The sequence below is a fragment of the Symphalangus syndactylus genome, chromosome 13, assembly GCF_028878055.3.
Source record: "Symphalangus syndactylus isolate Jambi chromosome 13, NHGRI_mSymSyn1-v2.1_pri, whole genome shotgun sequence".
Taxonomy (NCBI): domain Eukaryota; kingdom Metazoa; phylum Chordata; class Mammalia; order Primates; family Hylobatidae; genus Symphalangus; species Symphalangus syndactylus.
In genome coordinates, this window is record NC_072435.2 from 102,009,638 (window position 1) to 102,025,969 (window position 16,332).

General features: G+C 38.4%; 1 protein-coding gene across 7 annotated transcripts in view; it reads left to right on the forward strand.

Annotated features, from left to right (window-relative positions):
- Positions 1 to 16,332, forward strand: part of POLR3B (RNA polymerase III subunit B) — a 220,959-nt gene that overhangs the window by 69,152 nt on the left and 135,475 nt on the right. For all 7 annotated transcript variants that reach the window (XM_055238357.2, XM_055238356.2, XM_055238358.2 and 4 more), the window contains exons 14-18: positions 2,320 to 2,520; positions 4,371 to 4,533; positions 5,771 to 5,924; positions 9,084 to 9,158; positions 9,707 to 9,805. In XM_055238357.2, coding sequence (XP_055094332.1) covers positions 2,320 to 2,520; positions 4,371 to 4,533; positions 5,771 to 5,924; positions 9,084 to 9,158; positions 9,707 to 9,805 — 692 coding nt within the window. The remainder of the gene's footprint in view (positions 1 to 2,319; positions 2,521 to 4,370; positions 4,534 to 5,770; positions 5,925 to 9,083; positions 9,159 to 9,706; positions 9,806 to 16,332) is intronic.

Consider the following 16,332-nt stretch of genomic DNA (forward strand, 5'->3'; position numbering starts at 1 on the left):
ATTAGTTTTATGGATGAGATTTTGCCCCAACAAAGCATAGTATAATCTACCATGTTGATTCCCTTAATGATGAAAGAATTAGTGCAAACTTGCTTCAATACTTGACTTTAGAACTTTATAGTGGGTCTATGTGAGTGGCCCATGCAGTGACAGCTACATCTAAATTTGAGGTCAACCAGGTCTTTGTTCCTATTTAGGCACATAAACTCTAGTGGCCCAAACTTGTCTGAGGTGGATCCCTGAATATTTGAAGAGAATCTTCCAAAGAATGCTTGAACAAACTTCTGTTAGAATTACTTTTCCTTGCTTCCTCACCTATGATTTTCAGGTCAAAAGAGCTATTTTGAGTAGTTCTTTTGCCCGTAAAGGAAACTGCTTTACCTCCCTGATAGAACTGCTTATTACAAAAATCAGTAGCAGGCCTAGTTACAGGTGTGCCCCACTCTAGGCAATAGAAAAAGATCAACCTTTAAAATTCTTAGTGTTGTTGTTAGCAGAATGCTTTTACCAAATACATTTTTCTCAAAGGAGCATTTTTAGCCCTCTTGTCTGTTTCTTGTCTCTCCCTTTTTTAATACTCCTACAGAATATAAGAACAAATTCTCTTGCTGAACATCTTGGCTTCACTCCCATCTACTTGCTACTTGCCAACAGCTGCTGCCTTATTTTAGCTGTGTGCTGAATACTTATTTACCTTATTTGCTCTTACTCTGTGAGCGTAAGTCAGTTTACTAGATTCATTCTGCCTCCAAGGATAAAAAGAGTTAATGAAATGAGTAATAATATGAGAGGTTAATTTGTGGGTCGCTCTGTTTCTTTGCCTTTATAGGGTTTCTTAGAGTTTAGCTCTTTCCCACATTTCAGAAACTCAAGGTTCCAAAGTGGTTGATCTTCACCGTAATAGTGAACAAACTGTAATTTGTGAGAGAGCTCCCCCAAAGTTACATATTTTAATGCAAACCGATCACCTAATCTTTTCCTGAAGCCTTAGCAGTTTTTCTGCTACAAGGGTTTTTAACCTGGGATCCACAAGAGTCCAAAAATGAATATAAAATTTTTGTTCTTGTTTCTATGTGCATTTTTCTCAAGAGAACATTCCTAGCTTTTATTGGGTCCTCTGAGGAGGAATGAAGAACCATGGCAGGTGCAGTTTTTCTCTTTAGAATTATAAAACCAGTCAACAATTTTGTTCACATCTTATTGTCTGCTTTGCTCTTTGTTTTTTGGGCAGCATCTTACTTCGAGGCTGGAATACAGTGGTGCAATCTCAGCTCCCTGCAGCCCCTGCCTTTTGGGCTCAAGTGATCCTCCCGTGTAGCTAGAAATACAGACGTGCACCACCACGCCCAGCTAGTTTTTGTATTCTTAATAGAGATGAGGTTTTGCCACGTTGGCAGGCTGGTCTCAAACTCCTGACCTGAAGTGATCCACCCACCTCGGCCTCCCAAAGTGCTGGAATTATGGGCGTGAGCCACCACGCCTGGCCTGCTTTGCTTTTTTGATGAATACTGTTTTCTACTGTTAATTCATGTTACCATAAATTTAAATTTCAAAAATTTCTAATCTTAATCTTTAAATTATCCTTGAGAATATTTTTAATGTATACAATTAATACAACTATAAAATATATTTAAAATAATACAACATATTTAATGCGTAAGAGGATAAAGTGAATTTAATGTTCAAGATTTAGTTCGTATGAATCTATTTGAATAATGACACAGTGGCCACAGAGAATATATGTTTCTTAATATGAATATATATACTATTTTTAGATTCCTTAAACCTTAATTAAGAAGCCTTCAGTTTGTTCATTATCCTAAGTAAATGATATCTGAGTTATTTTTCTGTTGCTACATTTTCCTGTTCTTAAGACTAACTTTGGAAAACATCCAAATAGCACATTCCAACATGAAATGATCTCTTTGAGCTTCAAACTAGTTTTCCTTTAAATGTGTATAGAAATTGCTGGTGTTTTATCAGTTAGCTTATGATTTCCAATGGAAATCTGTGGTTGAACTGGCTCTTCATTATAGAATTAGTTCCTCAGAAGGTGAGTGCTCTGATGTAAGGTTATGCATCGAATAATTCTGAGATGGTTGCTAGACATAGTAATGTTCATTATCTTCCTAGAAAACCCCAGCAAGTGACTTGACTAAACTTTCGTTTTAATTATGACACTTTGATTTCTGAATATATGTCATGGTTCTAATTTTGTAAGCATGAAGCTTCTGTAATGAACTTCTTGGAGTGACTGCACAGTATCAGACAACATAGGATTGGGTTAGGAATAGTCTTATGTCTTTCATCTCCCTACAGGGAAATTGGTCTCTAAAGAGATTTAAAATGGACCGCCAGGGTGTAACCCAAGTGCTGTCTCGCTTGTCATATATATCCGCACTGGGCATGATGACAAGAATCTCTTCCCAGTTTGAAAAAACGAGAAAAGTGAGTGGTCCTCGCTCCCTCCAGCCATCTCAGTGGGGAATGCTGTGTCCTTCGGACACTCCTGAAGGAGAGGTAAGGAATCTGAGGAGTCTTGATGCTGTGTCAGAGGCAATACCTATGTCTGTGCATGGGGTGGGGTGGGGAGGTCTGCTTCTGTGCCCATCTCCAGGCCATATCCTTTCCTTGGTCTGTCATTTATCTGGCAAGGAAATATTGACATGCTTGGAAGACTACATTAGTATCATTCTAAAACTAAGACCTGCAGAAGCATTTGATTCAGTATGTTAGCTAAAAGTAATACAGTCCATGTTTCTCTTGCTTATTTTAGTTTATCCCAAAATCAAAACATACACAGAGGGGATAAGACTGTGAAGGCAGATTGAAAGACCTATCACCTCTCATGCTCATGAGGGGCTCTTTTTGAGCAGCTCCTTATTGTCCTTAGGTAGGCTCAGTCACAGCCAATTAGGAGTATACAGTCCATGACCTAATGTGGATTTTGACTCACTTATATTGGAAACACAAGCAATTGCCTAAACACCAAGCCAGGGAGTTTACATGGGTTTACTTCTATAGCTACTCCCTGTGTTACGGTCTTTTCTCCTTTGTGTTAACGTTGTTAGTTTCACTTGATTCTATTCCTTCTAAATTGTAAAATTCTGGAGGAAGGAAGGTTCACCATTGTATCTCAAGCTGCTAACATAGAGCCTTGGTTAGAGTAGAGGCCCCATGAATATATACTGAATTAATAATTACAACAAGTAAAAGATGTAGAGTCCAAAGTGTAGGAATTTGTTATTATTTGGAAGAGATGAAAATAGGAGTCTGTATAGAGCTGCGATCTTTAGAAACTATTTAATTTATCTTAAACCATATGGAAATTGACACTAAAATTATCCAGTTTGTCAAATTTTGCATAATCTATATATCTTGAACTTTGAAACATTTCATTTCCCAGAGATTGCTTCAGCTAACTTCAAAAAGTAGCTATTTTGTGCATTACTGCAGCAGAAGATTCTAAGACTTGAAGATACAATCTTACAAGTCACCTGTCTTAAGTATTTTTTTTCTATTTGCTATATTCTGTCCTTGTTGGTATTTTTGTTTTAGAACTGTACTGGGTTGCATAGATATTTAAAAAGATTTCTTTTCTTTTCATTTTGAAATAATTTTAGATATACAAAAAAGTGATGAAACTGGTACAAAGATTTTCCACAATCTTTCATCTAGATTCCCAACTGTGAACATCTTACGTAACCATAGCACTGTTATCAGCCTCATGACGTTGAACAATACGATAATCTATAGATCTTATTCAAATTTTGCCAGTTGTCCCACTGTTGTCTTTTTTCTGATCCAGAATCACACATTGTTTTTAGTTGTCATGTCTCCTTGTCTCTTTTAATCTGAAAGAGTTTTTCAGTCTTTCTTTCTTTACCATTCATGACCAAGAAACTTAAGGGTACTGGCCAGTTATTTTATACAGTCTCTCATTTCAGGCCAGAAGTTTTATATTTCTATGTAGCTGCATTTATTAATGTTTTCCTTTACTTATTTTATACAATGTCATCATAATGACTGTAATGTTCCAATGTCTGGGAGTAATTGTTAATGTAATCAGTTTTGTTGGGCATTTATGATGCCGTCATCATTTACAATTACAAATAGTACTGTGCTGAGCATTTCTGTATCTAAATCTATTTTATATCCTTGCTTGTTATGAAGATAAATTCCCCTGAGTTAAGGGATATATATATATATATATATATTTTAAAGGCATTTGTGTGAATCACCACAGTATCCCCTACAAAGTTGTACTGCTTTGCAATGCTGCCAGCAAAGTAGTGAGCTATTTTCAGATGTAAACTGTACTTTGTATTACTAATGTTCGTTTTTAGAAATGACTATCTTTTGTTTTTTAGGCATGTGGTTTGGTTAAAAACTTGGCCCTTATGACACACATCACAACTGATATGGAAGATGGACCCATTGTTAAATTAGCCAGTAACTTGGGAGTAGAAGATGTGAATTTATTATGTGGGGAAGAGCTTTCTTACCCAAATGTGTTTCTTGTCTTTCTTAATGGTGGGTATATTATAGAGACATGTTGGTCCTAGATAGTCTGTGAAGAGGGGATGGGAATCCGTTATTATCCTGGTATTTAAAGCACAGATAGACTTTAATTCTGGCCCAGGTTGACCTTCACTTAAAGGTAGAAAATACAATGATAATAGAAACAGTTACTTTGTTGGCTGGGTTATCCAAGGTTCTGAGAGGATATAGCTATCAGAGCTAAAGGGTAACTTTGCAGAAAGTGGCTGCTTTCTCCTCTTTTGCAGTTGCTGGCATATCCTTAGTGGAATAAGGTTCAGCGTGGTATCTTTAAGTACAAGTTAAATATTGGAGTCATTCTGCAAAAATTATCAGATCAACTCTTATAATGAATTGACTTTGTCTAGAGGTCTGATAATCAATATGTCAGCAGCCTGTGGTAAGAGGATCCCTCTCCTTTGGCTCACACTCCAGTTACTTCTTTCATATACCTCTTCCCGTCTCCTTCAAAGTCTTCCAGAGACTCAGCAGCAAGTGTGCTCTCTTCCTTTCTGCTTTTGATTTGGTGCTATGTGCCTGTCCTCTCCCTAGTATGCTCCATGAGCTTATCCCTTATCACTTGTCTGTTCTCTCTTCCTCTCCCCCTTCCTCTCATTCTAGGAGGCATTAACTCTTTTTTATATGGGCTGGTGAGGAAGGGGTCAGAGCCTCAGCAGGGCTGTTAACTGACTGCCTAGTTCATTGTATCCCAGAGGCTAACACTGAGTGAGCTTTTACTCTGCACTTTCACCCAGTGCCTCTTTGAATCCTCCCGCTAACCTTGGGAAGCAAAGTTCATTTTCCTCATTTCACAGATGATGATTACAACAAGAAGCAGTTTAATAATAGCAGTTAGTAGGTGCTAGGCAGAATTCTCAGTACTTTAAATGATCAGCTCGTTTAATCTTTACTGCCAGCCTGTGGAAGTGATGGAGCCAGTGTTCAAACCCAGGTGGTTTGGACCCCAAGTTCATGCCCTGGCACTGTGCTGAAAGATGAGGAAAATGAAGCTGACTTTTCCAGTATTCCTCAGCCAGCATGTGGAAGGACTGGCCCTTAAGCATTCTTCCTTTGTTGCTTCCCTGCAACCTTGTGGACTGGCTGCAGGTGTTAATAATAGTATTTTCGCATAACTGCTTAGTGCTGATTACTATTTTTATTGGTTGGATATATTAAATCAGGTTGGATTTATTTTTTATTTCTGTCTTACCTATTCTTTCTTTTTGCCTAGGTAACATCTTAGGTGTCATTCGAGACCACAAAAAGCTGGTGAATACATTTCGACTCATGAGAAGAGCAGGATATATCAATGAATTTGTTTCCATCTCAACAAATCTTACAGATCGTTGTGTCTATATTTCTTCTGATGGGGGAAGGCTATGCAGGTATATATGCAGGTTACTAAAAAGAATTTTTAAGAATCTCTTTATATTTGCTCTTGAAAGAAATAGACTTGTTTTTATTTTTAAAACTGTTTTAACCTCTTTCATTGTGAAGATAAATTTAATTCCGTGAGCAAACACTTCATGAATATGCGTATTAGGTACTGAGGATTCAGATTAATGGGAGACAGAGTCTGCCCTCAGAGAGCTCAGTCTGCCGGGAAAGGCAGAAAAAATGACTAATAACAATCAACTGCTAGTAGTTAATGCTAGCCACCATTTGTCATTTTAATGGAGACACTATATGTGTAAGGCTTTAACTTCATTCAACCCTATGTGGTTGAATTATTCTTGTCATTTAAGAAATGAGGAAACTGAGGTTCGGTGAGGCTGAGTAACTTATTGAAAGCTAAAGAGTGGTGGAATCTGTTTTTTATTTGAAAGTCCTTAGGATTCGTTTGATGCATGATTTTGCCCACTATAGTCTGTTGCTACAAACTGAGCTTTAAGGGAGGAGTAGGATTGTGTTAACTTGGAGGTAGGTGGGGAGGAGAAAGGATGAAAAAAGGCAAGAATGGAAACATGGAGGCATGAAGAAATAATAACACTAGACCCAGTGGAAAAGTAGGCTCCTTTTATTCATTCAGTAAGTATTTATTAAAGGCCTATTATGCACAGGTACTATCTAGGAGCTGGAGGTACAGAGATGAATGTGACATGGTGTCTGGTTTGAAGGGATATGCAGAGACATCAGCTGAGGACATTGCCTTGTTTCACAAGCCTTTTCTAGCGTTACCGTAGTTATTCTGTGTATACCTCGGGTAGTGTTGAAGCACAAGGCAGTGAGCCAGCAGTAGCTGGAAGTCTGTCAGAGCTGGGAGAGTGACTGCATGCTTTCCTCCAGCATCCTTTCCTCCTTCATATGACACTACCTCATTTTCCTTTGAGGACTGCCTATCCCCATTGGCAGGCTTCTTGGAATGGTCAGTCCAGCACCCTCTTCTCTTCAGCCAGGGGTTGGGCATATGACCCAAATGAGGCCAGTCAGACCCCCTCATCAGAGAATTTGAATCCCAGGTAAAATAAATCAAGGGAGGGAGGTGGTTGGACTTGATTCATTCTCCCAGTGCTGCATGCACCTCATTTTCTGGATTCTTGGAACTGCTCTAGTTCCTTTTCTTTCTGAGGCTGAGCATTTCACCTTTTTCTTTTATTCTTATCCTTCCATTAAATTCTTTTTTTTTTTTGAGACAGAGTCTCACTTTGTCACCCAGTCTGGAGTGCAGTGGTACGATCTTGGCTCACTGCAGCCTCCACCTTCCAGGTTCAAGCGATTCTCATGCCTCAGCTCCCCGCCCCCCTCCCCCACCCGGTAGCTGGGATTACAGGCACACACCACTGCCCCTGGCTAATTTTTTGTATTATTAGTAGAGATGGGGTTTCACTGTGTTGGCCAGGCTGGTCTCGAACTCCTGGCCTCAAGTGATCCACCCACCTCAGCCTCCAGAAGTGCTGGGATTACAGGCGTGAGCCATCGCACCCAGCACCAGTAAGTTCTTAATGCTTTCAGTAAACTTCATTTTTGCTTAAATTAGCCAGAATTGGTGTCTCTTCTTTGCAACCGAAGAATGGTTAGCTGATGATATACCTGTGTTTGAATCCTAACTTCCCACTTACTGAGTTGTGTGACTGAGTATACTACTTCAGTCTCTCAGCCTTGGTTTCCTTGGCTGTAAAATGGAAACATTAATGCCTGCCTATGATTGTCCTGAGAACTAGTTGATAGAAGGTGTGGTAAGTGCTCAGTAGGGTGCCAGGCACACATTAGGTAGGTGCTTCTTTATAACTTAATAACATGGTCCAGTTAAGGGCAGGAATAACAGTGACATTTTCTAGGTTACTCTTTTTTAGGATTTCATTACAACCAACATAACATATATTTGAGAATAAAACTCTTTTATAGAAGCAACTTTATAATTGCATAACAGATCTAGCAGGAAAAAATAGTAGAATGCGTTGAGTAACGTAAGGATAACTGAGGCAGCTAAATGTGATCCCCTCCCTCTCCCCCGCTGGTTTTTGTCATCTCATCTGAGGCTTAACCTGAATCCACTGCAGTGCTCAAATGAGGCATTAGTGGGCTCTGCTTCCCTACCAAGAAGGAGCCAGAATTTCGAGGTACCGTGGATTTCCATGAAAAGCTCACCCAGTTCATTTTTCAACAACTTGTGTTCCCCTTTTGTAATTGTGCAGCTCCTCTTCTTGACTGTTGAAAAGTGCTCATTAGTCCTCAAATAGTTATTTGGACTTTAGGGTAGAGCGCACAAGTGTCTGGTGGTTACTTGCTCCTCTCTGTAAGAGCCGCTTATCCAAATAGCAACAGCCCTTGACGTTTCAGTGCCGCATGCCATCCTTTGTGTTGGGGTTTCCTCATGGTGGCAAAGCCCTCCGAGGCAAGTCCCCACTGACAGTTACAGGTTAATCTGCCAGAATGCCTTCTCCACCTTCCACCCATTATGTCGCTGAAAACCACAAAGTAAGAAAGCTTCATTCTCTGCCAACTTTTAGCCACTCTCTTTGGTAATGTGTAGCTTTAAGTATCTTGCTAACCTAGCTCAGTGATGTTTAGACTAAATGAAACTACTCTAAACATCTGGATATTCATCAGAACCTCATAACACAACGCCATTATTACCCTAGGTGAGGGTGCTTCTTTGCCTGTTAACTCCATGAGTAGTATGCAAAATATTTCCAATGTGAAATCGGGATGTTTTCAGATTGATACATTACACCGTTTTTTAAAATATGACATTAAAGGTTTTGTATCCATTTCAGACTTTGAGTATCATTTTTGTGTTGCCTTTTCATTCAAAACCAAATGTTTCCTAAGATACTTGCAGGAAGCACTGTGTGTGTGCGTGACTATGTCCACACATACTCACATGTACACACGGGCTTGCGTATGTATGTGTGTGTATGTGAGAGACAGCATAGGCCCCTACACCATGCTCATCCATACAAAAAATACCTAGTGTCCTCAGCAATCCAGGAATAGGTTTGCTTGTATTTACATCTTCCCTCATCTCACTTTGGTAAACTAACTTGCCTGTGTAATTTTTCCCTGGAACTACTATTAATTTGGTTTTGCTGTTTCCAATCTAGACCCTACATAATTGTCAAGAAACAGAAGCCAGCAGTCACAAATAAACATATGGAAGAGCTGGCCCAAGGGTACAGGTAAGTAGCCAAAAGTAAAACTTACCAATCTCCTTAATACCCACATACATGATTTAAGAAAAGTGTATTTTCATTTTAGTGTTTTAATTTCTTTCCACCAAATTACCAGCCTGGTAAAAACCTATTTTGCTCCATGTGAACTTGCTTGGACATTGTAAAATATTCATCAGTTTAGATCATGAGGGTTACCTAGTCTTGATGTCAGTTAGTACACAAGTAAGTGTTTCTGGTAAGAAAAGGACTTACATCATATGTCAGTGTAGACACTGTAGGTCTCATTATGAGGTTTCTAAGGTCAGAATTTTTTTTTAAGAAGTGGGGACTAGGTTGACAAGAGTTACAGACAGACACTTTGCTGTTTTTATTTCAGCAATTTGTGGTTACTGTGTGAGCTAAGAATAACATGTTTCAGGTATCCCAATGTAATGATATTCTCTGGGACAGAAAGGTGCTTTGGGCCTAAATGAAAGCCAGTATCTCCTGTTATTATATAAAATACTGCAGAAAAATGCTTTTTAGTGATGTCTCTTTCACCAATATTTTCCCAGGAATTTTGAAGATTTCTTACATGAGAGTCTGGTTGAATATTTAGATGTGAATGAAGAAAATGATTGTAACATTGCACTGTACGAACACACAATTAATAAGTAAGTAGGATCCGTAGCAACCATAATTAAAACCTGTTCTGACTATAGAAACTACCTTGTCTTTTACTGTCATCTTCAGTCTCTCTATCTTGTACTGTTTTGACAGGAACTGTTAGAAATATACCATCCTTTTTTTTTTTTTTTTTTGAACATGCAGGTTTGTTACATAGGTAAACGTGGGCCATGGTGGTTTGCTGTACCTATCAACCCATCACCTAGGTATTAAGCCCAGCATGCATTAGCTATTTATCTTGGTGCTCTCCCTCCCCCAACCCCCTAACAGAGCCCCTGGTGTGTGTTGTTCCCCTCCCTGTGTCCATGTGTTCTCATTGTTCAGCTTCCACCTGTGAGTGAGAACATGTGATGTTTGGTTTTCTGTTCCTGTGTTAGTTTGCTGAGGATGGCTTCCAGCTTCATCCATGTCCCTGCAAAGGACATGATCTCGTTCCTTTTTATGACTGCATAGTATTTCATGGTATATATGTATATTGTATATTTCTGTATGTAACATAAAGAAATATACAATTTTATAGCAGAGCATAACCCATCATTTATCCCAGTGAAGAGTATTACAAAGCAGCTAACAAGTCATCTTTAGATTTAATTATCCTTCCTATTCATGTGACAGTTTATATATACACACACACACACTCATAGAAAGATATATCCATATATTCATATAGATAGATAACCATATACATATATGTATATAAAACCATATATATATATATGTGTATGGTTTTTTTTTGAGACAAGGTCTTGCTCTGTCACCCAGAAGGAGTACAGTGGCACGACATAGCTCAGTGAAACTTAAAACTCCTGATCTCAAGTGATCCTCCCACTTCAGTCTCCTGGGATTACAGGCATGCACCACCATGCCCAGCCTTAATGTATATTTTTTAAAAGGAGTTGCTTCTCTGATTTTAATACTTGATTACTGCCAAAATTGAACTAATGAATCAAGCTGTATAAAAATATACGTACCTCTTTTAGAGATGATTTTGTCCATGGACATCTGAATTCTTGTCAGTGCAGGAATTCTCTACATAGTCTGTTCAAAAACTCTAAGTTTATGTGCAGTATACACTTGAATTGGTAGTATGTTCACAATATTTCTTCTTGAACAATGATATTTTTAGAAGCATCTGTGTTCCATTTGGAGTACATTAAAGAACATCTATATAACTTGCTGTCTGATGCATGTGACTGATGTACCACTTACCTGAAATTGGAATTCTTGCAGATATATTGCTAGAGAGTTTAATACTACCACCTAATAACTATTTATGTCTTCAATCAAGAATAAGTACTTTTCTGACCCAGTGTAATGGCTCACCCCTATAATCCCAGTGCTTTGGGAGGCTGGGGCAGGAGAATCACCTGAGGCCAAGAGTTTGAGACCAGCCTGGACAACATAGCAAGACCCTATGTCTAAAAATAAAAATAAAAAATTAGCTGGACACAGTGGCACACACCTGTAGTCCTAGCTACTTGGGAGGCTGAGGTGGAAGGATCACTTGAGCCCAGGAGTTACGGGTTACGTTGAGCTATGATTGTGCCACTGCACTCCAGCCTGGGTGAGAACTTATCTCTTAAAACAGGAAAAAGAAAAACTTTTCTGTTTTCTGCTACCAAATGAAATATATTACTTTTTAGAAGATTATAATTTACCAGCCTGGGTAACATGGCAAGACCCTGTCTCTACAAAAAACTTAAAAATTAGCCAGGTGTGGTGATATACGCCTGTAGTCCCAGTAACTCAGGGGGTTGAGGCTAGAGGATTGCATGAGTCCAGGAGGTGGAGGCTCTGTGAGCCATGTTCATGCCACCGCACTCCAGCCTGGGTGACAAAGCCCTGTTGCCAATATATATATTGCAAATATATATGTATTTTTTGCACTTTGTAAATAGTGCTTTTTAGTCAGAATTTTTCTTCCTTAAAGATGTGAATCTCTCAAAGTACTATTTTATACCCCTTATTTTAAAATTGACTGAGGGTCAGGTGTGGTGGGTCACACCTATAATGCCAGCAATTTGGGAGGCTAAGGCACGAGGGTTGCTGGAGCTCAGGAGTTCGAGATCAACCTGGGCAACACAGTGAGACCTCATCTCTACTAAAAATAAAAAAAAGTTAGCCAAGTGTTGTGGTGTGCACCTATGATCCCAGCTACTTGGGAGGCTGAGGTGGAAGGATCACTTGAGCCCAGTTTGAGGCTGCAGTGAGCTATACTTGGAACACCACTGCATTCCAGCTTGGGCAAGAGAGTGAGACCCTTATTCACAAAAAATATAGATATATATCCTGAGTATAAAAGAGAACTATTTTATAGTAGCCCCATAAATGACATTTCCATCCTTGTATTACTCAAGCCAACAGAACCCTCTATTTCCGTCCTGACCCTTTTTCTTATATCGACATCAATCCCTAGCTCTTCATATGAGCCTTCCAAATACTTCTGGAATCTGGACTCTTTTTCACTACCTCAGTCCATCACCTAGTCCAGGCCATTTCTATGTCTTACCTGGATTTTTGCAAAGGCCTCCTGACTATTTTGACACCTGTTCCCATACAGTCTTTTCCTAATAGAGCAGAGGGGGCATGTCCGTTCTCTTCTCAAATCCCTCAGGGGCTTTCTGTCTGCCTCAGAAGTCCTTACAGAGGCCTTCCAGTTCCTGCACAATCTGCCCACTCCCATTTCTACCTCTCCCCACTCCCTGTTTCAACGACACTGGCCTCTTCTCCAAACACTGCAGGCGTGCCTCTGCCTTAGCACCTTTGCACTGGCTGCTTCCTCTGCCTGGAGCACTCTCTCACATACCTGCATGGCTCACTGCTTCACCTCCTCCAGGTCTTCACTTAGGTGTCACCTTCTCGTGAGACTTTTCTGACCACTCTATTGAAAGTAGAAACCCTTGTCTCTATCCACTCCTCTTTACTACTTTATTTTTTACTTCTTGTGCCTATTACCATAGAGTAAAATTGGTATTTTACTGATGTATCTATGTATTGTCTATCTCCCCTCACTTAGAAGCTTCACTTAGGCAGGGATTTTCATCTGGTTTTTCATTGATGTAAATGAATATTAACTATCAGCATTACCCAATTACCAAGCTATTCCATATATCAAATTAATTTCATTTTAAAAACTAGAAGTTTTTGTATTATTTAATTCATACTTATGTTTTTTAAAATATAGAAATGCATGAAGTACAAAGAATGAATCCCCTTCCTTTCCCATCCCACCAGACTCTACACTCCAGAAGTCGCCAATGCTAATAATTTCTTATATACTATTCTAGATTTTTTTTCTGAGTACAGACATACACACATGATTCCACACAATATGTGTGTATAAAACTGTGATAACATTTCCGGTGCCTTGATTTTGAAACTTAACCAGTATACTCAGGACATTTTCCATATTAGTATATACATTTGTATACATGTATATTTGTATACACAGTCATATATCACTTAATGACAGGCATGCATTCTGAGAAGTTTGTTGTTGGGTGATTTCATTATGTGAATATCGTAGTGTACTTAAACCTAGATGGTGTCTGTCACCCACTGTCACCTACTATACACATAGACTATATGCTAAAGCCTATTGCTTCTAGACTATAAATCTGTACATCATATTACCCTACTGAACATTGTAGGCAGTTGTAACACAATGGTTAGTATTTGTGTATCAAAACATATCTAAACAAAGAAAAGGTATAGTAAAAATGCAGTATTATAATCGTTTGGAACCACCACCATTTATGCAGTGTGTTGTTGACCAAAATGTTATGTGGTGTGTGACTGTATACATATAAATATATATATATATATTTTTAATTGCCGTTTGTTATTACATTATTGACCTACACATATTTAGTTTATTATCTAGTTTCCTACTGTTGAATATTTAGGTAGTTTCCAATTTTTCTACTATTATAAACAACAGGTTACTTAGTTTTCATTCGAACTAAATTTAAGTGCTTTATATACAGTGAATAAGAAATCTCGGCTGAGTGCAGTGGCTCACACCTGTAATCCCAACATTTTGGGAGGCCAAGACAGGCAGATCACCTGAGATTGGGAGTTTGAGACCAGCCTGACCAGCATGGAGAAACCGTGTCTCTACTAAAAATACAAAATTAGCTGGACATGGTGGCACATGTCTGTAATCCCAGCTACTTGGGAGGCTAAGGTGGGAGAATTGCTTGAACCCGGGAGGCGGAGGTTGCAGTATGCCAAGATTGCACCATTGCACTCCAGCCTGGGCAACAAGAGCGAAACTCCGCCTCAAAAAAAAAAAAAAAGAAATCTCCCAATTCCTGTTCAGTTTCTAAACTGATGATTTTAAAGAGAATAATTTTTTTTTTGTAAAATCAGACTCTAGAGTGTTTGGACTTCCAGTAATTATTAGATACTATATGAGTTTATGTGTGTTGTCACCATTAAAGAAAAAAACTTCAGATGTTTCTTTTCATTTTTCAACTCAATCCAGTGTTAACATCTGAAAAAGTGGTTTTTACTTAGATGGAGAATGTCAACTTGGCCAATATTTAAACAAAGCAGTATATTTAAAAGAAAATCTGTTTTCTTCTAGTCTATAAAATGTAGCTATAAGCTGATGTTCTTTAAGGAAAAAAGCAAAACAAAACCTAGAGTATTTTCCCTTCCTGCTTAACAAAGGAAGTCTTTTCCCTTCCTGCTTGTCTGAGAGGATTGGGGTTCTGCTAGGTCACAAGGTGAAAACAGTACTCTTCAAACCAAGAACTACATGGAGGGCACCTTCTCTCACCAAACTAGGGACATAATTTAATACATGTGTTTTGGAAAAAAAAAATAGATGAATAACTGGATAAATGGGAGATCTTTTACCAAGTACCTTCCATTGATGGGTTGGGACTTGGTTTCTTGGACATCACTTCGGTCCACAGGTGCTGTAAACCACTGAAATTTTTAAGGTTACACTTCACAAACACTTGAGGGAAAAATAGCGAGTCCACAGAGATCACAGATCCTGGATGACACATCTGGTACCTTCCATAAAGACATAATTAATCTGGGTACTCTTTCCTATTAACACATCTGAGTTGCTTCATCATTTGGCCAAAAAACTGAATTTTCTGCAGAAATATATTATGAAAGCTACCAAGATTCTGACATCTACTGGGTAAGATCTTACTTTGTGTCCAATAGCACTTAACTTTGTGTCCAATACTACCCATAGCAGAGCTGTCCAGTAAAATAAAATGCAAGCCACCTATATAACCTCAAACTTTCTAATAGCCACATTAAAAAGGTAAAAGGAAACTGGTAAAATTATTTTAAATAATAGTTTTATTTGTCAACATATCCAAAATATTATGTCAACAGGTAATGTAAAACTAATGAGCTATTTTACACTTTTTTTTGTACTATAAGTCCTCAAAATCTGGTGTGTATTTACAGCACATTTCAATTTGGATGCCAATTTTTTATCAGAATTACTAGATCTCATTTCATAACATTTACACTTTTAAAAGATTCATAAATGTAACTTGTTCTAAGATAAAAGGTTTTATGTAACTGAACTGAGTTATTTAAATTTCAATTTGAGTTTTAAAATTTAAAGTAATTTGACAAAAACAAGCAATGGAGAAAGGATTCCCTATTTAATAAATGGTGCTGGGAAAACTGGCTAGCCATATGTAGAAGGCTGAAACTGGATCCCTTCCTTACACCTTATACAAAAATTAATTCAAGATGGATTAAAGACTTACATGTTAGACCTAAAACCATAAAAACCCAGAAGAAAACCTAGGCAATACCATTCAGGACATAGGCATGGGCAAGGATTTCATGTCTAAAACACCAAAAGCAATGGCAACAAAAGCCAAAATTGACAAATGGGATCTAATTAAACTAGAGAGCTTCTGCACGGCAAAAGAAACTACCGTCAGAGTGAACAGGCAACCTACAAAATGGGAGAAAATTTTTGCAACCTACTCATCTGACAAAGGACTAATATCCAGAATCTACAATGAACTCAAACAAATTTACAAGAAAAAAACAAACAGCCCCATCAAAAATTGGGCGAAGGATATGAACAGACACTTTTCAAAAGAAGACATTTATGCAGCCAAAAAACACATGAAAAAATGCTCATCATCACTGGCCATCAGAGAAATGCAAATCAAAACCACAATGAGATACCATCTCACACCAGTTAGAATGGCAATCATTAAAAAGTCAGGAAACAACAGGTGCTGGAGAGGATGTGGAGAAATAGGAACACTTTTACACTGTTGGTGGGACTGTAAAGTAGTTCAACCATTGTGGAAGTCAGTGTGGCGATTCCTCAGGGATCTAGAACTAGAAATACCATTTGACCCAGCCATCCCATTACTGGATATATACCCAAAGGATTATAAATCATGCTGCTATAAAGACACATGCACATGTATGTTTATTGTGGCACTATTCACAATAGCAAAGACTTGGAACCAACCCAAATGTCCAACAACGATAGACTGGATTAAGAAAATGT